This window comes from Ceratotherium simum, chromosome 7 (genome assembly GCF_057802395.1).
Source record: "Ceratotherium simum simum isolate JZ-2026a chromosome 7, ASM5780239v1, whole genome shotgun sequence".
Taxonomy (NCBI): Eukaryota; Metazoa; Chordata; class Mammalia; order Perissodactyla; family Rhinocerotidae; genus Ceratotherium; species Ceratotherium simum.
In genome coordinates this window covers 12,404,942-12,431,530 of record NC_141906.1, presented here as the reverse complement: position 1 = coordinate 12,431,530, position 26,589 = coordinate 12,404,942, and the positions used below count along the sequence as shown (strand labels likewise).

The window sequence follows — 26,589 nt, the reverse complement described above, 5'->3', positions numbered from 1 at the left end:
AAGAATATTCCTTAAAACCAGTGTGCAGTAAATTTTGAAAACTGATTTTTGGGCAAATTGGGTATTAAACAAACTGGCTCTCAGTGAAAAGTCTTTCAGTGAATTTAGAGTCAGGAAAAGTGTTCATAATACAATGTTAAGTGAAAAGAGCAGTCTATAAAACTTGTATATACTGGGTTATAAGTACATGAAAAAGACATATATAAATACACCAAACCACATCAGTTGCTGGTTTAATTATAAACTTACAGTGATATGCTTTTTCTTTCTCTATTTTCCTCAATTTATGTAATATACTACTTTTATATTTAAAAAAATAACAGTAATCATAAAGTTTGGCACATTAAGTAATTCATACTTTCTTTTGCTGAAGAAACCATCAATACATCTTTCTTACCTTTGTTAATACCTGAAAAATATTAGAAAGAAATTCGCATGAAATATCCTTTAAGATTTTCAAGTGGAAATCATCTTGGGTTAAATCAGACTTTTTAGTTTCTTCCGTGTGAGACTCTGCCGAGTTCTCTGGTTTCTTCTGACATTGTTCCGTATTTTGTAAGACACGAATCAGGCTGTCAATTAAAGGAAGATCTAGCGTACAAACAAATCAACAGGCACGGAATTAGCCAGTTAAATTTGGTTTTTCATTCATTCATTCATTAGTACTGAACACCTACTGGTTCTGGACATCATATTTTAGGTCCTATAGATACAGAGGTAAACAAGATCGTTGAGGCCTCAGCCTTCGAGAGGCTTACATTTTTATACTCTCAAATAAGCTATGAATAAAATGGATCATTTCAGATTTTGGTGAGTTCTATGAAGGAAATTAAAGGGGAATATAATAAAGGAGCTGGCAGGGGTGGCTCTCTGAAGAGGTGACACTGAGTTGTGAACTAAAGGATAAGAAGCATCTATGCAAAGAGACCAGGAAAACATTTAAGGTTTAGGGCAGGAGAGGGGGTGAGGGTTAATTAGTGGCTTAGGGTTAAAGAAGCATCTTTACACTTCCTTGCGCAATCATAAAGATCATACATAAAGTTTCGGGGAGCCAGGGAAGGATAAAGAACACTGAGTCACATAAGATCAAGAAAGATGTGTTGTTCCTAGTATTTCAAATAAAAACCGTCCAAATGATTTTCAACAGAAAGCTCATATATACAAGGAGGTTAGAAACAGCATTGGGACTCAAAGTCAGCTTTTCTTCCCTTTTCCTTTCAGAAATCACCACCAAGAAACAAAGAAAACAAGCAACAAAAAATAGACTCCAGTTTGGAAGAAATTAGGAGACAGCTGAAACCTCAAACACAAGGTAAGTGGAAACAGTGTGAAAGTAAATCAACAGGGGGTACGGGAAGAAGTGATGAGAGGATGCCTCAGGCTGCCGATCTCAGAAAGGGCCCGAAAAGTCCTTCTCTCTGAGGTACAGCACAGACTCTGAGGAGCAAGGCCCAGAACCCCTTGTTCTCAACAGCAGGAATGGAGTGCGCAGGATAACAGCTGGTGCCTCCCCGGGGTTCTAAGAAGCAGAGGATGAGGGGGCAAGCGAGGAATCCCATGGACCAGCCACACTTGCAGGAAGTACATGGCAAGGGGAAAGCCACCTCTTGCCTGGGAAAAAGAGCCAGAAGACTCAGAGACCCAACTCCCGTTAGCCTAGAATGCAGCCTAACCCGCTCTCCTACATGAACTTCCTGCCAACAGCTAGTCCAGGAAAAGCTCAATTCATTGAAAGATGTGAACACACAAAGAAACCAGCACAGGAGCAACACAAAGACACTAAAAGAAAAAAGAAAGAAGAAAAACAAATGGCAGATAAGAATATTCATCAGAAGAAGTTGACATGAAGCTTATGACTATTAAGATAATATTTGGCCACGAGTTTTAATACAACAACATGTAATCAAGCAGAAAGCAGAGATATGAGAGCTCAGACTAAGAAACGAATGACAACAGGAGAGGAAACCTGAGCAGCAGAACTCAAGGCAGAAGTGAAAAGAAGAAATTAAAGCTACCACAGAAATGAAGGCATAACGGACAATAGCACTCGGGGCCGGCCCCGTGGTGTAATGTTTAAGTCTGGCGCACTCCATTTTGGCGGGCTGGGTTCACTGGTTCAGATCCCAGGCGCAGACCTACACCACTCATCAAGCCATGCTGTGGCGGCGACCCACATACAAAACAGAGGAAGACTGGCACAGATGGTAGCTCAGGGCTAATCTTCCTCAGCAAAAAGAGGAAGATTGGCAACAGATGTTGGCTCAGAGTGAAGCTTCCTCAGCAAACAAACAAACACAAATGGACAGGAGCACAAAGTAGAGCAGGTGCTGCTGAGAACACAGCCTGGGCGTGGAGGGGGGAAGGGAGAGCAAAACAAAGGCATGGAAAGGAGATTCCACGTAAGACTGTAACTCTCAAAGAAGAAACGCAAAACGATGGAACAGAACAAATATTTTTTTTTAATATTTTATATAATTCAGGAATGCCACCCTCAAGACTTGAATTTATAGTTTGAAAGTACCAGGAAAAGGTGATAAGGAATTGTCAACACTAAGATATACTGCTTAAGTTATTAGATTTTAAGAATTAAAAAAAAGTTGGCATGCAATTATAATTATATTTTGGGAGCAGTTATAATTATAAAGGTAACCACTAGACCACAAATACACACCTTCCTAAATGTTAGAACTCCACACAGAAACAAAGCAAAGAAACCATATGCTGGTTTATTTAACTGTAAATATACATAATGGAAAATATACCATAATAGCATTTAGAGCAAACATAACTACCATATCAATAAATTTAAATGAGTTTAACTTACCTACTGAAAAGAAATCAACACACCTAAAGCAGAGTATTTAGGAAGGTTGAAAAGACAAGGACAGGCAAAGGTATCAGTGGCAAATGCAAACAAAAGGAAAACGGGGTGTGATGTTTATATCTGATATACAGGATTCAGGACAAAAAAGTATGAAAAGAGACAAAGATGGGCGATTTATAATGAATGTCTATACAGCAAATAACGTGATGTAATACTCATTAAGCAAACTAGAAATGACAAAACATGAAAGAGACATAGTAATTGTAAAAGATATCAATTTTTCTTTCATTTCACATCAAATCAAGTCAAAAGAAAGCACTAAGGCACAGAAGAGCTCATCGACCTGACAACTGACAGCTCCAACATTTATACTCCAGCTCAAGCCACCTCCTCGGAGCCAGATTACAAACTGCCCACTCAGCACCTCCACTAGGACAGCGAGAAGACACCTCAAACGTATTTAAACCAGTCTTTCCTCCTAAAAGTTCTCATCACAAGGGAAAAAACATTTTTCCTGTAACTATGTGAGGTGAAGGACGTTAACTAAACTTACTGTGGTAATCATTTCCCAGCATATGTATGTCAAGTCACCACGCTGTATACCTTAAACTTACACAGTGCTGTATGTCCATTATATCTCAATAAAACAGAAAGGAAAACAAAAAAATCAGTCTTTCCCATCTCAGGAAATGGCAAGTCTTTTGGACAAAACTGCCAGATATATCTTGACTTTTCTCTTCTCACCCTCCCCATCCTGTCCGCAGATCCTGTTGGCACTACCTAAAAATGATCAAAATCTGACTATTTATTCCACCACCTCTACTGTTACCACCTTGAGCCATGTTATATCATCCCTTGCCTCAAGTTCACACAGCGTCCTAACTAGTCTCCCTGGTGGACCTTTGCCCCGCTCTGTTTCTTATCAACACGGCAGCCAGAGGGACCTATTAATGCCAGCTCCTATCTGTCCATCCTCTGCTTAAAACCCTCTGCAGTGCCCTATCTCATTTGGAGTAAAGGCTGACTCAGGCCCTCTACTCTCTAGCCCCTCTCGCCTCTCTGGCCCACGTGCTATTTCTCTTTCCCGGGTGGACTCCTCCCCACCCACACAGGGCCTCACTACTCTTCCTCAGACATTCCAGGCACGCTTCTCGTTCAGGCTTTGACATCTGCTGTTTCCTCTGTCTGCAACGCTTTCCTCCCCAAGTATTCACAGGACTCACTCCATTATTTCCCTTAAGTCTGTACTTAAAGCCACCTTCTCAATGAGGTAACTTATTTACCATAAATGCAGAAAAGACCCTTGAAGATATGCAACATCCATTTTTTATTAAAAACTCTTTTTTAATAAAATAGGAATAGATTAACATCTCCTTAAATGGAAAAACATAAATAGCTTAAGCCCAAAACAGTATCATGACTAATGGTGAAACTCTAGAATCATTCCCAATAAAGTCAGGAACAAGGTAAGGACATTTTCTACCATCATTATTATTTAACATCAGAGGTACAAGGCGACCCACTAGATAAGAGAAAGAAATCAGAGGTAGAAAAGTGATAAAACATGTCTAACAAACTCAAAGCAGTATCAGATAAAGCCCAAGATCATCACTGGAACAACTATTAAAAACAGTAAGAGAATTTAGTAAGGTTACTAGACGCAAAATTAGTATAGAGAACACAATGGCCTTCATATATTCCAACAACAATAATCAATGGAAGAAAAGACATCACAGACAATAGCAATGCAAAAGATAAAATATCTAGGAATAAATCTAATAAGAAATGTGCAATATCTCTATGAAGAAAATCATAGAACATTATTGAGGATGCAAAATAAGACGAACAAGTGGAAAAGTACAATATGTTCTTGGATACTCTAGAAACTTAACATAATCCCAATAAAACTATCAAGAAGATTTTCTGTTTTTTGTAACTTAGTCTAATTCAGTGTTAAACAAGAATAATAGTCAAAAACATTCTGAAAAATTAGAATGAAGGGGACTAGCCCTACTAAGTATTAAAACATAAAGCTTTAATGATTAAAACACTATGGCTACTGACACATGAATAGAGCAATGGAAGTGAACAAAACACACAGGGAAATTTAAAACAGTAATGATGAAATTTCAAACTAGTGTGGATAAACTGGTTTCTTCACAGACAACTGGGGAGCCATCTGGAAAAAGTTCAAACCATAACTCACATGTAACACCAGAAAAAATTCTAGGTGGGTCATGGATTTAATATCAGTCATTAAGTTCATTCTGTAAAAGAGCATTTGTTCACATGGGAAAATATTCATTTTATACTTCTAAATGAAGAAAGGTGCCTAAAAAGCAGGACTTAAAAACATATATGCACGTGAATATGTAGTAATTATCTCTGATGGAGGGATTACAAGCACTATGTTTTCTTTCATAAATTTTACAGATTTTCTTGTATTGAGTATGTTATATTTTTGTAATCAGGGGAATAAAAGCACAAAAGAGAGATAAAAAAAAGAATGGAAGAAAGAAACCAAATAAACAGCAAACACAAGCCTCGGCTCTAAAATCTGATAGACTAGAACTTAACTCAGAGAACTAAATGATACTTGCCTTTTTCTACCTTTAGATACTCCTGTTCAGCCTGTGAAGCATAGATGGCAGACAACACCGAAAAAATAGAGGCTAGCACTGTTTTCTGTTCTTGAAGTATGATGGGGGGATCATCAGACTGGCAGAATTCATGGCAGACCAGGTCAAAAAGCAAATTCCAAGTGTCTTTTCCAGTATCAGGACACTGTACTTAAAGATGATAAAGAAAAGTAGTAATTTAAAAACAGACAACAATTAAATGAGTAAGCATAGTGCTTCCCCATAAAACAGCTTACCAATTGCTTGAATTCCATCATCCACTGTGGTAAGCAGCTGTAAGATATGCATGTAAACATCGAGCCCTTCTGGATTTTCAGAACTAAATACAAAAAGCAAAAGCACTGACTCAGCAACTTTACTGTCTATGGGACTGCAATCATTCATTCATTCACAAATATTTATCACTCTACTAGTCACTGCCCTAAGTGCTGAGGATAAAACAGGGAACAGGACAAAGTTGCTGTGCTCACTGGAGCTTACATTCTAATAGGGGAATCAGTCAAACAAACAAATATTATGGAATATAATCAACACACAGGACAAGAGGTAAGAATTCTTTTTGGCCCTGTCCCACAAAAGCAACAATGCAGAAACCTGCTAGGTGGTACTCCATCATTCTGGTTTACTTGAATAATCAGAACAAAAAATGCTAAGACTTATAAAATGAATGACAGGCCCAGTGCACCAAGCATTGACAATAACCATGTTCCTAAAACTTCATAGTATTATCTTGGCTCCCTAGCTGAGAATACTAAAACCATATAAGTATAATTTTTGTGATCAACAGCTTGGATTCCTAGAAACTCACAGTCTTAGTTCTTCAACCAAACAATTAAGTGAAAAGATAGTGAACAATTAAAAAGATGGTTCAGCAAATATTTAAGTACCTACTGCTTTCAGGCACTATGACAGGGGCTGGGAAAACAGATGTACAAGACACTGTCCCTACCTTCATGAAGTTTATAGTCTAAAAGGAAAGAGAATAATTAGAGGGGTGATTACAAGGAAGCGCTATGAGAGTAACACTAGAGGAAGTCCAAGGTGCTAGAGGACCACAGAGCAAGCAGACTTAATTTAGTTTGGAGAGTCAGGAAGGGTGTCCCAAGAGAAACGATGTTTACACAGAAACCTGAAGCGGCAAAGAAATGTGTGGAGTAGAGGAGACATAGTATGCAAAGGCCTGGAGGCAAGAGAGCTTGGTTCAGTTGAAGAAATGAAAGAAATTTCATATGGTTGAAACAGAGCACAAGGAATAAGGAAGCAGAGGCCTGTGCAGGGCCTTATAAGCCACATTTTTAAAAAATCTGGACCTCATCCTCAGGAAGGCAACTGAAGAGTCTGAAGCATGACAGTGAGGTGATGAGTGTGTGCTTTGGAAAGAGGGCTCTAGAGTCGAGGCTTGGAAGAAGGAAGCCTTGAGGCAGGGAACGCAGGTGAGATAATGTTGCAGCTGTTGAGCTGAGAGACAGTGGCCTGGTGATGGCACGGATGGGATCCCAGGAACAAAGTCAGGAACAAGGCTTGATGTTGACTGGCCACGGGCAACAGTGAGATGGGGAAAAGTCAGTAAAGGCTTCCATATTTCTTCCACATTATCCAAATGGGATAATGACTGCATCATTCACTGAGATTGGCAATACTGAAGAAGCAGGTTTGGGGGAAAGAGAATGAGTTTAATTGTCACTTGGATAAAGGACATAAAATTAAAAGGCTTTAAGGTGGGTTGTTAAGCGCTAAGAATGCACAACTGACCATTAAGCAGATCAATTCATAAATTAATTGTCTAGTGACTAGAAATAAACAGTTCCAATGACCTACAAGACCTAGTGATCACTCTTGGCAAGACATCAGAGCCCAAAAGTCAGTCACTTACCCAAGACCGGCATTTATACACAAGGAACAAGAAAACAAATGTATCTGACATTCTAATTGAAGAAGTTGTTAGACGTTCAACGGAACATAAAGCACAAGAAAATATTTTCTATTGATTTAAATTAAACAAAACTGCAGATTTCAAGACAGTAACCATAATTAATGCTGAACAACAGCCTATAGCTAAGTCACATTATAAGAGGTACTTTGTAACCATTATGATTCTTGCAAAGAGCAAGGAGCTGTGTGCTATTCATCCTGTCAAAAGGAAATGAAAACTTACATCCAAGGATATTCTAGCAACTGGATTTTCCCAGAACACTTTGCACCAAAGAACTCGCCTACCGTACTTGTTTGGCAGCTTCAAGTACACAGGGCACAATTCTAAACACTGGCTGCTCTTCGGAATCTTCCTGGGGTTGGTCCAGAGACTGAACAGCCCCATTTCTAATCCACTCCAGCATTAGCTTCTCATCCAAATCAAAAAGCTTGTCCACAACCTCCCCCACCTTCACCAGCAAGTCAACTGTAGAGAATAAAACAGATATTGAAATGAGACACAAAATTTTAAAAGCAATAATCAAAATTCTGAAAGCTATCCAAGAAAGCCAAATCTTACCAAAGCATTACCTATTGCAGGGCCAATTTATTTACTTCCTTTGTTTAAATTTGCTTATCTTCCTTCATTTTTTTTTTTGCTGAGGAAGATTCGTCCTGAGCTAACATCTGTTGTCAATCCTCCTCTTTTAGCTTGAGGAAGATTCACTCTGAGCTAACATCTGTGCCAATCTTCCTCTATTTTGTATGTGGGCCGCCACCACAGCATAGCCACCGACCAGGGGTCTAGGTCCACGCCTGGGAACAGAACCGTGGCTGCTGAAGTGGAGCGCGCCGAACTTAACCACTAGGCCACGGGACTGGCCCTCTTCCTTCACCCCTTGTGCCTACCCCCCAACCCCCCTTGCCCCTGGTAACCACCATACAGTTCTCTCTGTCCGTGTGTTAGTTTACCTCCCACTTATGAGTGAAACCATGCGGTGTTTGTCTTTCTCTTTCTGGCTTATTTCATTTAACATGATACCCTCCAGGTCCATCTATGTTGTTGCAAATAGGACAATTTTGTCTTTTTTTATGGCTGTGCAGTATTCCATTGTATATATATACACCACATCTTCATCCACACATCAGCCGAGGGACACTTGGGTTGCTTCCATGTCTTGGCTATAGTGAATAATGCTGCAATGAACATACGGGTGCATAAGCCTCTTTGGATTCTTGATTTCAGGTTCATTGGGTAGACACCCAGTAGTGGGATAGCTGGATCATAAGGTATTTCTATTTTTAATTTTTTGAGGCATCTCCATACTGTTTTCCATAGAGGCTGTGCCAGTTTGCATTCCCACCAGCAGTGAAATAGGGTTCCCGTTTCTCCACAGCCTCTCCAGCATTAGTTGTTTTTTGTCTTGGTGATTATAGCCATCCTAGTGGGGGTACAGTGATATCTTAGTGTCGTTTTGATTTGCATTTCCCTGATGATTAGTGATGCTGAACATCTTTTCATGTGCCTAATGGCCATCTGTATATCTTCTTTGGAGAAGTGTCTGTTCATTTCCTCTGCACATTTTTTGATCAGGTTTTTTTTTGTTGTTCAGCTGTGTGAGTTCTTTATATATTACGGAGATTAATCCCTTGTCAGATATGTGGTTTGCAAAAATTTTTTCCCAGCTGGTGGGTTGCCTATTCATTTTGATGTTGGTTTCATTTGCCTTATAGAAGCTCTTTAATCTGATGAAGTCTCACTTGTTTTTCTTTTGTTTCCCTTGTGTGAGTAGACATGGAATTTGAAAAGATCCCTTTATGACTGATGACCAATAGTGTACTGCCTATATTTTCTTCCAGGAGTTTTATAGTTTCAGGTCTCACCTTCAGGCCTTTGATCCATTTTGAGTTAATTTTCATGTACGTCGAAAGCAGATGGTCTACTTTCATTCTTTTGCAAGTGGCTGCCCAGTTTTCCCAGCACCACTTATTGAAGAGACTTCCTTTCTTCATCGTATGTTCTCGGCTCCTTTGTTGAAGATTAGCTGCCCGTAGATGTGAGGTTTTATTTCTGGGCTTTCAATTCTGTTCCATTGATCTGTGTGTCTGTTTTGTACCAGTATCATGTTGTTTTGATCATTATTGCTTTGTAGTATATTTTGAAGTCAGGGATTGTGATGCCTCCAGCTTTGTTTTTTTTCCTCAGGACTGCTTTAGCTATTCCAGGTCTTTTGTTGCCCCCTATTAATTTTAGTATTCTTTGTTCTATTTCCGTGAAGAATGTCATTGGGATTCTGATTGGGATTGCAATGAATCTGTAGATTGCTTTAGGTAGTATGGACATTTAAACTATGTTTATTCTTCTAATCCACATGCATGGAATATTTTTTCATTTCTTTATGTCATCACTGATATCACTCAATAATGTCTTATAGTTGTCATTTACAGGTCTTTCACCTCCTTGGTTAAATTTATTCCTAGATATTTTATTCTTTTTGTTGCGATTGTAAATGAGACTGTCTTCTTGAGTTCTCTGTTAGTTCATTATTGGCATATAGAAATGCAACTGATATTTCTAAGTTGATTCTGTACTCTGCAACTTTGCTGTAGTTGTTGTATTTCTAAGTTTTCCAATGGATTCCTTAGGGTTTTCTACATATAAGATCATGTCATCTGCAAACAGCGAGAGTTTCACTTCTTCATTGCCTATTTGTATTCCTTTTATTCCTTTTTCTTGCCTAATTGCTCTGGCCAAAACCTCCAGTACTGTGTTGAACAAGAGTGGCGAGAGTGGGCACCCTTGTCTTGTTCCTGTTTTCAGAGGGATGGCTTTCAGTTTTTCCCCATTGAGTGTGATATTGGCTGTGGGTTTGTCATATATGGCCTTTATTATGTTAAGGTACTTTCCTTCTATACCCATTTTGTTGAGAGTTTTTATCATAAATCGATGTTGGCTCTTGTCGAATGCCTTCTGTGCATCTATTGAGATGATCACGTGGTTTTTATTCCTCATTTTGTTAATGTAGTGTATCACATTGATTGATTTGCGGATGCTGAACCACCTCTGTGTCCCTGGTACAAATCCCAATTGATCATGGTGTATGATCTTTTTAACGTATTGCTATATTCTGTTTGCCAATATTTTGTTGAGGATTTTTGCATCTATGTTCATCAGGGATATTGGTCTGTAATTTTCCTTCTTAGTACTGTCCTTTTCTGGCTTTGGTATCAGGGTTGGACTTGTAGAATGTGTTAAGAAGTGTTCCAACTTCCTCTACTTTTTGGAATAGTTTGAGAGGGATAAGTATTAAATCTTCTTTGAATGTTTGGCAAAATTCTCCAGAGAAGCCATCTGCTCCTGAACTTTTATTTTTGGGGAGGTTTTCGATTACTGTTTCAATCTCTTTACTTGTGATTGGTCTATTCAGATTCTCTATTTCTTCTTGATTCAGTTTGGGAGGTTGTATGAGTCTAAGAATTTATCTATTTCTCCTAGATTGTCCAATTTGTTGGCATATAGTTTTTCATAATATTCTCTTATAATCCTTCGTATTTCTGTGGTATCTATTGTAATTTCTCCTTTTGCATTTCTAATTTTATTTATTGGAGCCTTCTCTTTTTTTCTTGGTGCGTCTGGCTAAGAGTTCCTCTGTTTTGTTTATCTTCTCAAACAACCAGCTCTTTGTTTCATTGATACTTTCTACTGGTTTTTGGTTTCAATTTCATTTATTTCTGCTCTACTTTTTATTATTTCACTCCTGCTGACTTTGGGCGTTGTTTGTTCTTCTTTTTCTACTTCTGTTAGGCGTAGTTTTGGGTTGCTTATTTGCACTTTTTCTTGTTTGTTAAGGTGGCCCTGTTTTGCTATAAGTTTCCCTCTCAGGACAGCTTTTGCTGCACCCCGTATGAGTTGGTACGGTGTATTTTCATTTTCATTTGTTTCCAGATATGTCTGATTTCTCCTTTAATTTCTCTAATGATCCATTGGTTGTTCAGCAGCATGTTGTTTAGTCTCCGCACCTTTGTCACTTTCCTGGTTTTTTTCTTGTAGTTGATTTCTAGCTTCATGGCACTAAGATGCTTGTCAGAAAAGATGCTTGTTATGATTTCAATCTTCTTAAATTTATAGAGGCTTGCCTTGTTTCCCAACATATGGTCTATCCTTGAGAATGTTCCATGCGTGCTTGAGAAGAATGTGTAATCTGCTATGTCTGGATGGAGTGCTCTCTATATATCTATTAAGTCCATCTAGTCTAGTTTTTCATTTAAGTCCACTATTTCCTTATTGACTTTCTGTCTGGATGATCTATCCATTGATGTAAGTGCAGTGTTAAGATCCCCTACTATTATTGTGTTGCTGTTAATATCTCCTTTTAGGTTTGTTAATAGTTGCTTTATGTACTTTGGTGCTCCTGTGTTGGGTGCATATATATTTATAGGTGATATGTCTTCTTGGTGGAGTGTCCCTTGTATCATTATATATTGCCCCTCATTCCCTGTTTTATCTTGAAGTCAACTTCGTCTGATATAAGCATGGCAATAGCTGCTTTCTTTTGTTTGCCATTAGCTTGGAGTATTGTCTTCCATCCTTTCACTCTGAGCCTGTGTTTGTCTTTAGAGCTGAGATGTGTTTCTTGGAGGCAGCAAATTGTTGGGTCTTATTTTTTAATCCATCTCACCACTCTGTGTCTTTTGATTGGAGAGTTCAGCCCTTAAATGGGGGATTTTTAAACGGGAGTTTAAGAAGCAATTTTAGATCCTGAATTGAAATACGTTCTCACTTCACACTTTTTTTAAGGGAGCTTCAGAAATAATTACACAGTTTCCTAACAATTAAATATAACCAAAAAAATTTTTCCTAGATTCATGGTGACTTACCATTTGTTGAACTTGACATAATGAAGCAAATGCTATCATAAATAGCTGGATGTTCTCGAATTCTCTCAACCCAGACACTGGCCACTTCTGTCTGGGAAAGGCAAGTAAGCAACAACCTGCATGATAAATGTGAGCTTACTATCTGTATTTCAAAAACAGTATAGGAAATTCAAGAATGAAGAATTATCTCTATTGTCCTAGAGTCTCTTATGAGTATACAGAATCCATAAAAAGAGGAAGCATACCTGCTTGTTTCCAGCAGAGTAGGAGGGTCTGAATCATACAAACAGTGCAATAATACCTGTCTATGAAGACAAAAAAGGTAACCCAATATGCCTTACTGCTCTCATTTTAAATACCAAGGTACAGTTTTCATTTAATTTTGTCAACATTTTCATTGTAAAATACAGCATATATACAGAAAAGCTTATAAGATACAAATCTATACTTAATGAATAATTATAAAGCAAACATTTATGTTTCCAAGAAACAGAGCAGTGCTGCACCTCCATAGCACATATGTCCCTTCCAAATCACAATTCTCTTTCCCACTTAGAAATGACTACTATCCTGACTTTCCCAGCAATCATTTCTTTGCTTTATTCTACAGTTTTATTATTCTATATATTCTGGCTTTGAACATTATATGAAAGAAATTATATTTTATGTATTCTTTTGAGTCTAAGTTCTTTTGCTCAACACCACGTCTTTAAGATCTACCCACGTTGCTCTTGTAGCTAGTGTTCTTTGACTCACTGCTGCAGAACATTCTGTTGTATGACTATAACACGATTTATTTTTCCAGCCTACTACTGATGGACATTTGGGTTGATTCCAGTTTGGGGCTATTTCAAGCAAGGCTCCCGTAACACTTTTTGTCTGACTATACTGATGCAGGTGTGCAGTTTCTCTGACCAGATATCTATGAGTGGCATCACCTGGGCACAGCATATGCATATCTGCCAAGTTGACTAGATAATGCCCAACTGTTCCAATGTGGTTGAACAAATTTATGTCCTATCAACAATGTAAACTGTTCCATATTAAATTTAAGCTAAGCATTTATTTATTTATTTTTTGTGAGGAAGATCAGCCCTGAGCTAACATCCATGCCAATCCTCCTCTTTTTGCTGAGGAAGACCGGCCCTGAGCTAACATCTATTGCCAATCCTCCTCTTTTTTTTTTCCCCTCTTCTCCCCAAAGCCTCAGTAGATAGTTGTACGTCACAGATGCACATCCCCCTAGTTGCTGTATGTGGGATGCGGCCTCAGCATGGCCGGACAAACGGTGTGTTGGTGCGTGCCCAGGATCCGAATCCGGGCTGCCAGTAGCGGAGCGCACGCACTTAACCGCTAAGCCACGGGGCCGGCCCCCTAAGCTAAGCATTTAATTGAATTTACAAAAGCTGTTAACATTACTCATTCTCAGATTTTTTGATAGGGACCACTAGAGACCAAACATAATCCTGAGTCATTTACTCCATGAATGATTGTAAATTACTGAGGAATAAATACCTTAAACTAGGATCTTAAAGTCCCTCCACAGCTAGAAAAGATAATCATCTCTATTTTAGAGACCCAGGCACTTGAATCCTGTGATGAACCCTCACAGCCCTAGCTGACAATAACCACCCAAAACACTTTTCTTAACCTATTATGGGCATAAATTTCTTCGAGATTCTGGTTAACAGCCATGAACCCTCCTTCCACAAAATGAATACACTCACAAAATTTAGCATATAATTCAAGGGTGTTCTCAGACCTCTTAAAGTAACTACCAGGGTTTCCACCATTAAAAAAACCCTCTGCCTAACACTTTCTTGCACGTAGAAGAGAACCAGCCTCCAAGCAGAAGTACAAAAGCCTTTGAATCCCAGAGGCAACCCTGTACCTTCCAGTCTGTTGGCAAGTCTCACCCCCTGATCTAAGTCAGACTTCTCAGGGTGACCCTGGCCTGTAAGTCTAGTTTCTCCCAATTCTAGCTCTCTGAGCCCTTGGATTCCGTGAGCCTAAACTGTTTTGGACTCTGGTCAGGAGCCCCCATCTCCAGCTTTGCCCACTTATCTTACCTGGCTTACTACCTGCTGATGATTTAGGTCCCTTTGCTACTGATAAAGAAAACACGTCTAAATCCTGAATCATGTCCGTAAATAGAGTGGAAGCCCTTAGCTACCCTCAACACACAATGGAGTTCCTGGAGAGTGTTCATCAGGAGAAAGGAAGTACTACATTTCATAATATTTTCCTATCTCTCCTATGTGTTAGGATTTTCTTAGGGATACGAAATATGAATCTATTTTTAAAAAACATAATTATTATGTAGTAAAACTTACCCAAGATTTTTATCACTGCTGATAGACACACATATCTCCTGGAAACAGGCCATATTACCTAAAATTCCCACACAGATTTCCTGCCAAATCAAATTTCACAGGTCATAATGGCTCTGAGGTGAAAGACATATATACAAAATAAATAACTTAAAAAAAAACCTTCCAGGGGCCAGCCGGGTGGTGCAAGCAGTTGGGTGCGCGCGCTCCGCTGCGGCGGCCCAGGGTTCGCTGGTTCCGATCCCGGGCGCGCACTGACGCACTGCTTGGCAAGCCATGCTGTGGTGGCATCCCATATAAAGTGGAGGAAGATGGGCACAGATGTTAGCCCAGGGCCAGTCTTCCTCAGCAAAAAGAAGAGGATTGGCAGATGTTAGCTCAGGGCCGATCTTCCTCACAAAAAAAAAAAAAAAAACCCTTCCACTGAGCCAAGTTTGGGGGGGGAAGAGAAGGGTAGGCAGCATATAAAACTAATATAGAAGTACACTGCCTGCACCCTACCCATGACAAGTTTACAGGATTTGAGAAGGAATGAAAGACACAAGAAAGAGAAAGATCAAACACTGGCAGGAGTTACAGAAGAAGAAATCTTATGGGTGAACTGAATCTTAAATGGTTGGTAGGATTTAGACGTGCAAACAAGAAGACAGACACTCAAACAAGGGGGCAAGTGTTGGCAGAGGCGGGAAGGGAATGATGTACATGGCTAACACAGGGGCCAGTAAAGAAAGCAGCTGGGCTGAGCACGTGGTGGGGGAACAGCATGAGATAAACATGGCAGGGAACAAGGACCAGCACTAGGGGCCCGAAAGCCATGTTGAAGAGCTTAGACATAATCTAGGAGGTTATCAGGAGCCATGAAGGTTCTCAAGGAGAAGGGGACAACACGGATGATTATTCTGGCAGCAAAATGCACAATGCAAGACAGTGAAGAAACTTTAAAGCAAGTTAATAACCTCAGTAATAACAGCTAACGTTTATTTAGCTCCTGCTTTGCCCAGGCACTACTCTAAGCACTTTCCATTGTCATCTCATGTGATAACTCATGAGGTACGTACTATTATTATCCCCATTTTTCAGATGAGGAAACTGTGGCACAGAAAAGTTAAGCAACGTGCCCAGGATTTCCAACTAGGAAACAGCAGAGCTCCAGAGCCTGAGTACTAAACCACTATGCCACACTGCATCTCAGGTATCAAGGTGCAGAAGATGAGGGTGGTGATGGCAGGCATGGAAAGGGATGAAGCTGAGACAGACTCAAGGTGAAAGCAAAATAATTTGATGGGAGGCAAACAGAGAAAGCAGCTGAACATGACTCTTAGGTTTCAAGTTGCTTCATTTCTCCAGACACAGGAGACAACGGTCCCACTGACAGGAAAATTGGAAAAGAAATCATAGAAAAGAATACAATAAAATTCAGCTAAGACAGCGTTCCCAAACTTGCTGGAACATAGAATCACTCAGGGAGCATGTTAAAAGTACAGATTTCTGAGTCCCATCTCAGATCTATGGAATCGAATCTTCAGGGGAGGGCCTGAGAAGCTACTCCTTACCAAGCAGACCATGTGATTTTTATGATCAGAAAGTGTGATCACCACTGAGTTAGGACATATGGAATTTTGAAGTGGAAAATGCAGCATGCAAACAGAAGATGCCTGAAGCAAGTTGGAGATGCAGCACCAGAAACGAGAAGGGAGGTCAGAGCTTTGATCCCACACGCAAAGATCTGCAACTTAGGGGCCGGCCCCAGGGCGTAGTGGTTAAGTGCGGCGCTCCGCTGCTGGCGGCCCGGGTTCGGATCCCAGGCGCACACCAATGCACCGCTTGTCAGGCCATGCTGTGGTGGCGCCCCATATAAAGTGGAGGAAGACAGGCACAGACGTTAGCCCAAGGCCAGTCTTCCTCAGCAAAAAGAGAGGAGGATTGGCATGCATGTTAGCTCAAGGCTGATCTTCCTCACAAAAAAAACAAAAAAAACAAAAAAGATTTGCAACTTAAAGATGTAAAGAGTGGACAAGCTCCCTAAGAAAATGAATATAAAGAGGACAAGGGATCTGGGTCTACACCTTAGAAGGAGTCCACACTCAAGAAAGAAAAACGCCAATGAAAGTGAGAGAAAAGTGACTGAAGGGGTCAGAGACCAGGAGAGTCAGGTGGCACTGAAGCTTCAAGAGTGGAGAATTTTAATAAAATGTGGGTGGTCAATGTCGGGAAAAGAGTAAGAGAGTAGAGGCAGAAAAGAAACATACCCATTTCTCTTACAAACTAAAGAGGGAATAATTGAACTTCCAATCAAAGGCCAACTTTCTCAGTCTTGGCTGCTCACAGGGTTTACCTGGGGAACTTTAAAAGCTGTTGGAGCCTCACACCTGGAGATTCTGTTTTAAATGATCTGGGTATGGCCTGACTCAGGATTTTTAAACATTCCTTAGGGCAAAGCTTCTCAAAATGGGCCCTGGGTCCAGAGCACTAGCATCACCTGGGAACTTGTTAGAAATTCTCAACTCTTCCCCAGGCCTACTGGGTCGGAAACTCTGGGAGTGGGCCCAGTAATCAGTGATTCTGGGATATGCTGAAGTTTGAATACCCATGTCTTAGGTGATTCTACTGTGTGGCCAAGACTAAGAATCATTGCCGTAGACAGGCTGTGGCTCACAGACATATGTAATGATATGACTAACTCAGAAAGGAGTCATTCTTGACATAAGCTTATTTTCTTTAAGTACTAATCGTGAGTTAATATATTTAAATTAGAAAAATCCAGGAGAAAAGTCATATAACTGTCAAATCTTTATAATATTAACATAACGAGCCAAAGAAAAAGTGGTTCGTTAGACTCCAATTCAGGTGTAGCATTCTACTAAATAGAATTTTAATTCAACACTCAAGGTGAAAAAGTATAATACAGAATTCTCCACTTTATAAACTCAAAGAAAGAGAGGCAGTATAGTACGGTGGTTAGTTATACTGAAGACAGACAGGTCTAGGCTCAAATCCAAGCTCCATTCTTTCCTACTGGTGTGACCCTGGACACATTTCTTAGCCTGAGACTTAGTTCTTTTATTTATAAAGTGGAGATAAATGCCTACCTCATAGGGCAGTAAAATCAAATACTCAGTAAGTAACAGTTGTTCATAATTATAATTACTTAACAGATATTTACTAATCACCCACGATATGCATGTCACATGGCAACCTAAATGGTACTAAAGCACAGAACACAGATAAAACCTAAATGAGAAGTACAGATAATTGTTTTGGGGATTTAACTATCAGCAATGGCCAGTGGAGCTTACTTCTTCGGGAAGACTTGGAAGAAAAATATTACCTGGAATAACTGATGTGAAGATTGAGAGGGACGGAAGGCAGACAAAGGGAGGCAAGGGGGTGCTGATGATCACAGTACGCTCCTGAGAGGAGGAGCAGATAGGCCTGGCTAAATTAGAAGGACCATCTGCAGTGGAGATTTTATGCTGCAGAAGATGAATTAGATTCAGATTATGGACAGTCCTGAGCAATAGGCTGAATTCAGAATGAAAGTTTTTAAGCAGTGGAGGATTTTATAAATAAAAAAGACCAATAAACTGAGCGATGGGACGTCTAGGCACTGTTCCTTATTCTGCCACATCTTAGCGACGTAACTTCGGTTGTGCTAATCTGGTTTCCACAACTGTTAAATGAAAGTATTGATCTCCCTAGTTCAGCCCAAATCTAAAATTCTATGACTCTAATAATTTTAAATAGCCCATTATCTAGTATCTAGTGGTCAATAAACATTTGCAGACTGATTTGTAGCCAGCAAAAAATTAAAGTGAGAAAAATAATATACTATCTGCTATTATTGCTCCAAAGAGGAAGGCTTTAGAAATGTACATACTTACTCTTAATCGAGGACATCTGGATTTGGCCAACACTCCCATAAATATGTCAGGAGCATTAAATTCTTGGAGAAATAAAGCCACATCCTAAAAATAAAAATGATCATTAACTTGGATGTTGAATATTCCTCTTTAAACCCCAGAGCTTAGGCAACCATAAAAAAAACCCAAAAAACTTAATTCCATATATACTTCCTTTCAGGCACAAGAGAAAAAAAACCCATAAGGTTAGGAATTGTGTCAACAGAGAAAAGTAACATTAGAGAGTCTTTGTGGTATCTGGTCCCAAGGCAATGGAACAATTCCATAAACAAATCAGCTAACTATGATGTTCCAAAGGACTGTCCTCCCTTTTCTGCCTTAATGATTCTTCTACCACCAGGAATGCTCATTATCTCATTCAAGCACACTTGCTGATTGCCACATAGCATGTTAGAAGCTGAGGATCAGGAAACAGAGTAAAACTCATAATTCCTGTCTTCCAAAAGCTTAAAACACAACAGGGAAACAGGTGAAAACTCCTATTGGGTCAGGCCCCAAGTCAGAACTTGTGTTTTCAAAATCCTCAGTAGAAAAGAATTCTGATCATAATGTAACTGCAACAGCTTCCTCCTTCCTTCCTAGATTGTTTGGTCCACACAACTAAAAGAACAGACCACACAGGGGAATGCACCTGGAGTGGACATGTGACCCCCATCTCACCGAGAAATGTAGGCCCCAAAACTAAATCAGTTAGCCGTGGAGATCTGTACTGTAAAATATTTAAATAAAACTAAGTTTCTGGCTGTCCAATGCCTAGGATTTCCTCCAAACTTGAGGCATATACTTGGGATAATTCAACTTAAAACACAGGCTACATGGCTTACGTGAAAATTCACTTTGAAAGGCCCTTGGGGGCATCTCAAAGAGAGAGGCAGTAATCTTCAAAGCAGCTGAAACCAAGACAACCTGCATGAGACCGCTGACTGGGAGACATACTGTACTTATGAAGAGACCACAGCCAGAAAAAACAATGTTTTCAAAGATACACTCCAAACAGAAAGTCACAGCAGCAGATGCTCTCCACCCCAAGTGATCAAACTGTTTGCCATGTGGGCAACTCTTTGTAGCATACAGGGATTTATTTATTTACTGAGAGTTAACAATTCCTGGAGAAGCACAAGGTGGCCTAACAATATCAACAGCAAAAATAATAATGGCAATTAACATTTATTGAAAAGTATTAAATGTCAGGCATAGCAAAATGGTTTGCATACTATCTCATTAAATTCTTAAAACAACCCTATAAAGCAGTTATTAGTACTAGCACTATTACAGTAATAAACAAACTGAGGTTTTAAAAGTTACGGTAAGCAACCTGCCCAAAATTATGCAACCAGTAGAACAGAGCCAGGATTTGAACCCAGAGGAGTCTAACTTGAGGCCATGCTCTTAACCACCATACCAGGCTACCTCTCAGGTACTCATTCATTCATTCTTCACCAAATATTTACTGAAAAACCTAAGTAACAGGCACTGTCTTAGGTTCTAGGGACACATCAGTGAACAAATTAGATAAGGTCTCAGTCCCATGGAGTTTTCATTCTAATGGGACGAACAAACAATAAATACATAAACAACTAAACTACATAATTTCTAAGCGCTATGAAGAAAATAAACAAGATGGTGTGTGCTAGAATCCAAGATAAGGAGGTCCACTTTAGATGATCAGAAAAGGTATCTTTGAAGAGGTGACATTAAGCTTTTACAAGAAGGAACCTAAATCTATCAAGGGACACAGAGGCCCAAAACTATCACTGAATAACTCGATAAGTATTATGCAACAGAGTGAACAGTTTCCATGAGAGCACAGGAGAGAAATGAACTCTGCCTGGAGTGTCTGGGGAGGCATCACAGAGGAGATGACATTTAAGCTGGGCTATAAAAGATGAGATTTTGCCAGTTGGAGCCATTCTAGGCAGAGAGTGCCATGAACAGAGCATGAATGCAGGAAAATGCAGGAAGTAGCTCTGTTCCTGCTCAAGCATTGAGCAGTAGGAGCTAGGGCTGAAATGCAGTCTCATTGGAAGGCCTTTATGCCAGACACCTCAGTGATTGGTGGACAGCTCAGTTCTCTCGAGGTGCCTCAAGAGCCTCCCTAAGAGGGTGAAGAGGAGGCCAAGACCATGACCCTCCCCTCCACCAACAACCTCATTCAAACAGCAGCTGTTTATCTACTTTATATCTGAGGATTCCACACTAAGATTCATTTGGAAAACAGCATCTATTTCTTAAAAAAAAAGATTCTTTTTAAACCACAGCTTCTCAATAATTGTAGAACAAGTGGAAAGACGACTTGAAAAATACTCTTAACCATCTTGATCTGTCATTTATAAGACACTCCACACTTCAGCAACAGCAGAATACACGTTCTTTTTAAGTGACCATGGAACATTTACCAAGACAGACTGTATTCTAGGCCATAAAACAAGTCTCAATACATTTAAAAGGATTCAGAGTGTTCAATGACCACAGTAACAGAAAGATATTTGAAAAATTCCCAAATATTTGAAACCTAATGACATACCGCTAAATAACCCATGAACCAAAGAAAAATTAAGGAAAATCAGAAAGTACATTAAACTAAAAGAAATGAAACACAACATATCAGAAGTTGTGGGATACTACTAAAGCAATACTTAGGGGAAAATTTATAATGCTTAAATGCCTATATTAAAAAAAGAATGGTCTCTGGGGGCTGGCTTTGGGGGCTGGCCCAGTGGTGTAGTGGTTAAGTTCACATACTCCGCTTTGGTGGCCCAGGGTTCCCAGGTTTGGATCCCGGCTGTGGACCAACGCACCGCTTATTGAGCCATGCTGTGGTGGTGTACCATATACAAAATAGAGGAAGATGGGCACAGATGTTAGCTCAGGGCCAATCTTCTTCAGCAAAAAGAGGAGGATTGGCAACGGATGTTAGCTCATGGCCAAGCTTCCTCACAAAAAAAAAATGGTCTCAACTCAATGACCTCAACTTTCACTTTAAGAAATCAGAAAAAGAAGAGCAAATTAAACCAGAGTAAGAAGAAAAGAAATAATAAAGATCAAAGTGGAAATCAATAAAATAGAAAACAGTAAAGCGATAGAGGAAATCAATGAAACCAAAGGCTGATTCTTTGTGAAGATCAATAAAATTGGTAAACTTCTAGCCAGACGGATCAAGGAAAAAAGACAAAAGAGATAAATTACCAATATTAGGAATGTGAGAGGTACCATCACTACAGACTGTACAAATATTAAAAGGACAATAATGTAATACTCTGAACAACTTTACACCAATAAATTTGCCAACTTAGATGAAATGGATAAACTCCCTCAAGAACACAAAATACCAAAATAACCTGAATTAGCTCTACATCTATTAAAAGAATTAAATTTATAGTCTTTCGCACAATATACTAAAAACCAATGAATGGTGAATTTTATAGTAGTGAATTCTATCTCAATAAAACTGTTATTTTTAAAAAAATAATAAATACACAAAACTAAAAAACAAACAACAAACCAAAAATCTTCCCACAAAGAAAACTCCAACCTATGACAGGAGCTTCACTGGTAAATCCACCAAATATTAAGGAGGAAATAATATCAATTCTAGACAAACTCTTCTGGAAAAGTGAAGAAGGAAAGCTTCCCAACTCATTCTGTGAGGACAGAATTACCTTGGTACCAAACCAGACAATGACAAGAAAATGAATCTCTCTCACAAACACAGATGCAAATTTTTTAAAATAAGATTTTAGCAACTTGAAAATCAATCAGTGTAGTTCACCATATTAACAAACTAAAAAGAAAAACCACATGATGATCTCAATAGACTTAGCAAAAGCTTAAATCCAAAATCCATTCCTGATAAAGCCTCTCGACAAACTAGGGACAGAAGGGAACTTTCTCAATCTGCAGCTACATCATACTTAACGGCAGAAGAATGAATGCTTTCCCTCCACATTCAGGAACAAGACAAGGACGTCCCCTCTCACCACTTCTAATCAACATCATATTGGAGGTTCTAGCCGGAGCAAATGTGCAAGAAAAAGAAATAAAAGGAATTCATATTAGAAGAGCAGAAGTAAAACATTTTATTCATAAGTGACATAATTATTTATGTAGAAAATCTAATGAAATCTACAAAAAAAGGGTACTAAAACTTAAGTGAATTTAGCAAAGCTGCAGGATATACGATATATAAAATCAATTGTATTTCTATATACTAGCAGTGAACAGATAGTGAAATTTTTTAAAAATACCATTTACAATAGCATCCGAAAATATGAAATACTCAGAAACAAACCTAACAAAAAATGTGGAAGACCTATACACTAAAAACTACAAAACTTTGCAGAAAGAGGTTAAAGAAGACCTAAATAAACGGAGAGATTTAACTTGTTCACAGCTCAAAAGATTCATCATAACTAATTTGTCAATTCTTCCTGCAAATGATCTATAAATTCAACTCAATCTCAATCAAAAAGCTAGCAGCCTGTTCGTAGAAACTGACAAGTCGATTCTAAAATTAATACTAGGGCCGGCCCCGTGGCTTAGCGGTTGGGTGCGCGCGCTCCGCTGCTGGCGGCCCGGGTTCGGATCCCGGGATCGCACCGACGCACCGCTTCTCCGGCCACGCTGAGGCCGTGTCCCACATACAGCAACTAGAAGGATGTGCAGCTATGACAGACAACTATCTACTGGGGCGTTGGGGGAAAAATAAATAAATAAAATCTTTAAAATTAATACTAAAATACAAAGGACCCAGAACAACCAAAACAACTTTAAGAACAAAGTTGGAGGATTAATAATACCTGATTTCAAGATTTGGTATAAAGCTAGAATAATGAAAACAGTATGGTATTGGTGTAAAGACAGACAAATACATTAATGGAACAGAAGACAGTCCAGAAATAGACTCACATGTATACATACGGACAACTGAGCGCTGACAAAGGTGCAAAGGCAATTCAGTAAAGTAAAGGATAGTCTTTTTAACAAATGAGCTAGAACAACTGGCTATCCATATGCAAAAAAAAGTGAACTTCAATCCACACCTTGCACTATACACAAAAATTAACTCAAAATGCATCACACAGCTACAAGCAAAACCTAAAATTATAAAACTTTTATGAAATAATATGAAAACATATGAAAAAATAATATGAAAAAATATGAAAACAACATAATTAAAAAGTGGACAAAAGAATCAAAAAGGCACTGCACTGATTACAAATAAGCACATGAAAATATGCTCAACATGATGAGTTATTAGAGAAAACCAAATCACAATCCCAATGAGAATCACTACACACTTAGAATGGCTAAAATTAAAAAGACTGACCATGCCAAGTGTTGGCGAGGATGAGGAGAAACTGAACTAGAACTGGATCTCACACACTGCATGTAGTAATGTAAAATGGTAAAAAACTCTCTGGCAAACGATTTAACCATTTCTTAAAAAGTTGAACATACACCTACCACATGATCTAGCCATACTACTCTAGGTATGCACCCAAGAGAAAGGAAAGCATACCTCCATACAGACTTATACACAGAAGTTCACAGCAGCTTTATCTGTAATAAACTGTAAACAACTCAATATCCATCAACGGGTAAACAGATGAATAAATCCCAGTATACACATACGATAGAATACCACTCAGCAATAAGAAATAATAAACTACTGATATACACAACATAAATGAATTTTATTTATTTATTTATTTATTTATTTATTTATTTTTGTGAGAAAGATCAGCCCTGAGCTAACATCTGTGCTAATCCTCCTCTTTTTGCTGAGGAAGACCGGCTCTGAGCTAACATCTATTGCCAATCCTCCTCCTTTCTTTCTTTTCCCCAAAGTCCCAGTAGACAGTTGTATGTCATAGTTGCACATCCTTCTAGTTGCTGTATGTGGGACGCGGCCTCAGCATGGCCGGAGAAGCGGTGCATCGGTGCGCACCCGGGATCCAAACCAGGGCCACCAATAGTGGAGCGCACACACTTAACCGCTAAGCCAGGGGGCTGGCCCCATAAATGAATTTTAAAATAATGATGCTGAGTGAAAGAGCCAGACATCTCCAAAAAAAGAATACAATCTCATTTATTTAAACTCTAGAAAATGCAAACTACTCTGAAGTGACAGAAACTAGATCAGTGCCTGCCTGGAGAGGGTGGAGGCAGGGAAGGGCAAGAGGAAGGGCAAGGGGCATAGCTCAATAAAGCTGTTTAAAAAATGGCTGAAGGCAATGAATAGCCACTGACAATTTTTAAGAGAAAAATACAATTAAATCCATGTTTTAGGAAAAAGATAACACAGGTGGCAAGGTAGAGGACAGAGGGCAGTGAAAGAGATTAAAACAAGGGTTTTAATCAGGTATCTACTGCAAGAGTCCAAGTAACAAAACGAGAGATTATGTATGTCAATCTCTTTTTGCCTCTTTTCTTGTCTATAAAATAAAGATACTATCGGGGCCACCCAGTGACATAGTGGTTAAGTTTGTGCACTCCACTTAGGCGGCCTGGGGTTTGTGGTTTCAGATCCAGGGCGTGGACCTATGCATGGCTTATCGAGCCATGCTGTGCAGGCGTCCCACATATAAAGTAGAGGAAGATGGACACAGATGTCAGCCCAGGGCCAATCTCCCTCAGCAAAAAGAGGAGGAGTGGCAACAGATGCTAGCTCAGGGCTAATCTTCCTCACCAAAAAAAAAAAAAAAAAAAAGAAGGATACTACCTATATCACAGGGTTATTGTGAAGATCAAATGGAATAACATATATGAAAATACTTTCAAGCTATAGAGTACAACACAAATGTCAAAATATTACTACTGCAATTATATACACATAATTCCTCCTGTCCTTTCCTTCTAATTTAATCTTTGTACACCAGTGGTCTCCTAACTCCTAACCTGCTCTCAAATACAAGGCCAGCGTTCTCTTCAGGTAGATAAGTATTAGAACTTTCCTGGGCTACAAGTGTTCTAGCATTCATGAGAACTATATATTTAGCCCAAACCTAATGACAGCTCAGATCCTCTACCCTCAAAGACAAAAGTTAAGTATTTATAGCTCCTGGGACCTTATCCCCTGTACCATATATACGAGTGATTACAGACAATCAAGTCTTTCTCCAGAGACTTAAGGGCTGAACCTTTTTTAAAAAATCCATTCACCACGTCCTTACCCAAGTCTTTCCAGTTTTGTTTGCAACCCCATACCTCATCCATTGACATATCCCATACTCTGCAAATTTCATTCTCCATTTCTTCATCAAGCTCCATCTGCTGCTCCTCACCATCTGAGCTGGACTTGGTGTTTTCAGGGCTAACAATCTTCAGAAACAGAAGGAACAACAGAGATGAATAAAAGCTGTCTGTAATACTCCCAGGTAACATTATCCCACAATCATGTAGAAGTCACAAAGATCCTATCCTCAAAGTATCTTATCTTACTAAAACCTCGTTCAAAAAATTAGTTCCTTGGGTAGAGCTATTCATTCAACATTCACGGAGTAAATACTGCTGCTAGGCACTGGGGTAGAAAGATGAAGATGAACAAGACTTAATGTCTTGCTTTCAAGCACTTCAGGATCTAGTGGGGAAAAGCCATATATACTGATAAGCCCAAGAGAAAAGCCTAAGTGATTCAACTGAATGTGGACAAAGAGTTGTGGGCGCAAAAATGATGGACCAAAGACCTATGCGTGGGAGAAGTTAGGGAAAACTTTTTAGGAGATGATATTGAAGCTAAATCTCTAAGAATAGGAGTTTGTCATGCGAAGAACGGAAGAAAAGCACACAAAGTATGAGTTCAGAGTTAAAAAAGGGCCTAGCATGTTCTGGGAATGGTAAGCAGTTCAGTGTTGATGGAACACAGTGTGTCACTGGCAGATGAGGCTGGAGACGTTGCAAAGAGCCCTGGATTCCAAGCTAAGGAATATGAATTTTCCTCCTGTAGGCAAAGGGAACTACCGGGAGTTTCCAAGGACAGCATTTTTTTGAAGATTATTCTGGCAGCAGTGTAGAAGATGGACTGGAGAGGCCCAAGATGGACTGAGGGAAATCAGGGAGACGTGGGGAGAAGAAAGGGCACATTTACC

At 39.3% G+C, this 26,589-nt stretch overlaps 1 protein-coding gene across 4 annotated transcripts in view; it reads right to left on the bottom strand.

Annotated features, from left to right (window-relative positions):
• The window catches only part of SAAL1 (serum amyloid A like 1), a 52,066-nt gene that overhangs the window by 24,726 nt on the left and 751 nt on the right, over positions 1 to 26,589 (bottom strand). For all 4 annotated transcript variants that reach the window (XM_087433132.1, XM_087433130.1, XM_087433131.1 and 1 more), the window contains exons 2-10: positions 25,709 to 25,822; positions 18,464 to 18,547; positions 14,586 to 14,665; positions 12,498 to 12,557; positions 12,253 to 12,368; positions 7,681 to 7,861; positions 5,700 to 5,782; positions 5,425 to 5,613; positions 398 to 591 (exon numbers count right to left, since the gene is read on the bottom strand). In XM_087433132.1, the coding sequence (XP_087289258.1) occupies positions 398 to 591; positions 5,425 to 5,613; positions 5,700 to 5,782; positions 7,681 to 7,861; positions 12,253 to 12,368; positions 12,498 to 12,557; positions 14,586 to 14,665; positions 18,464 to 18,547; positions 25,709 to 25,822 (1,101 nt within the window). The remainder of the gene's footprint in view (positions 1 to 397; positions 592 to 5,424; positions 5,614 to 5,699; positions 5,783 to 7,680; positions 7,862 to 12,252; positions 12,369 to 12,497; positions 12,558 to 14,585; positions 14,666 to 18,463; positions 18,548 to 25,708; positions 25,823 to 26,589) is intronic.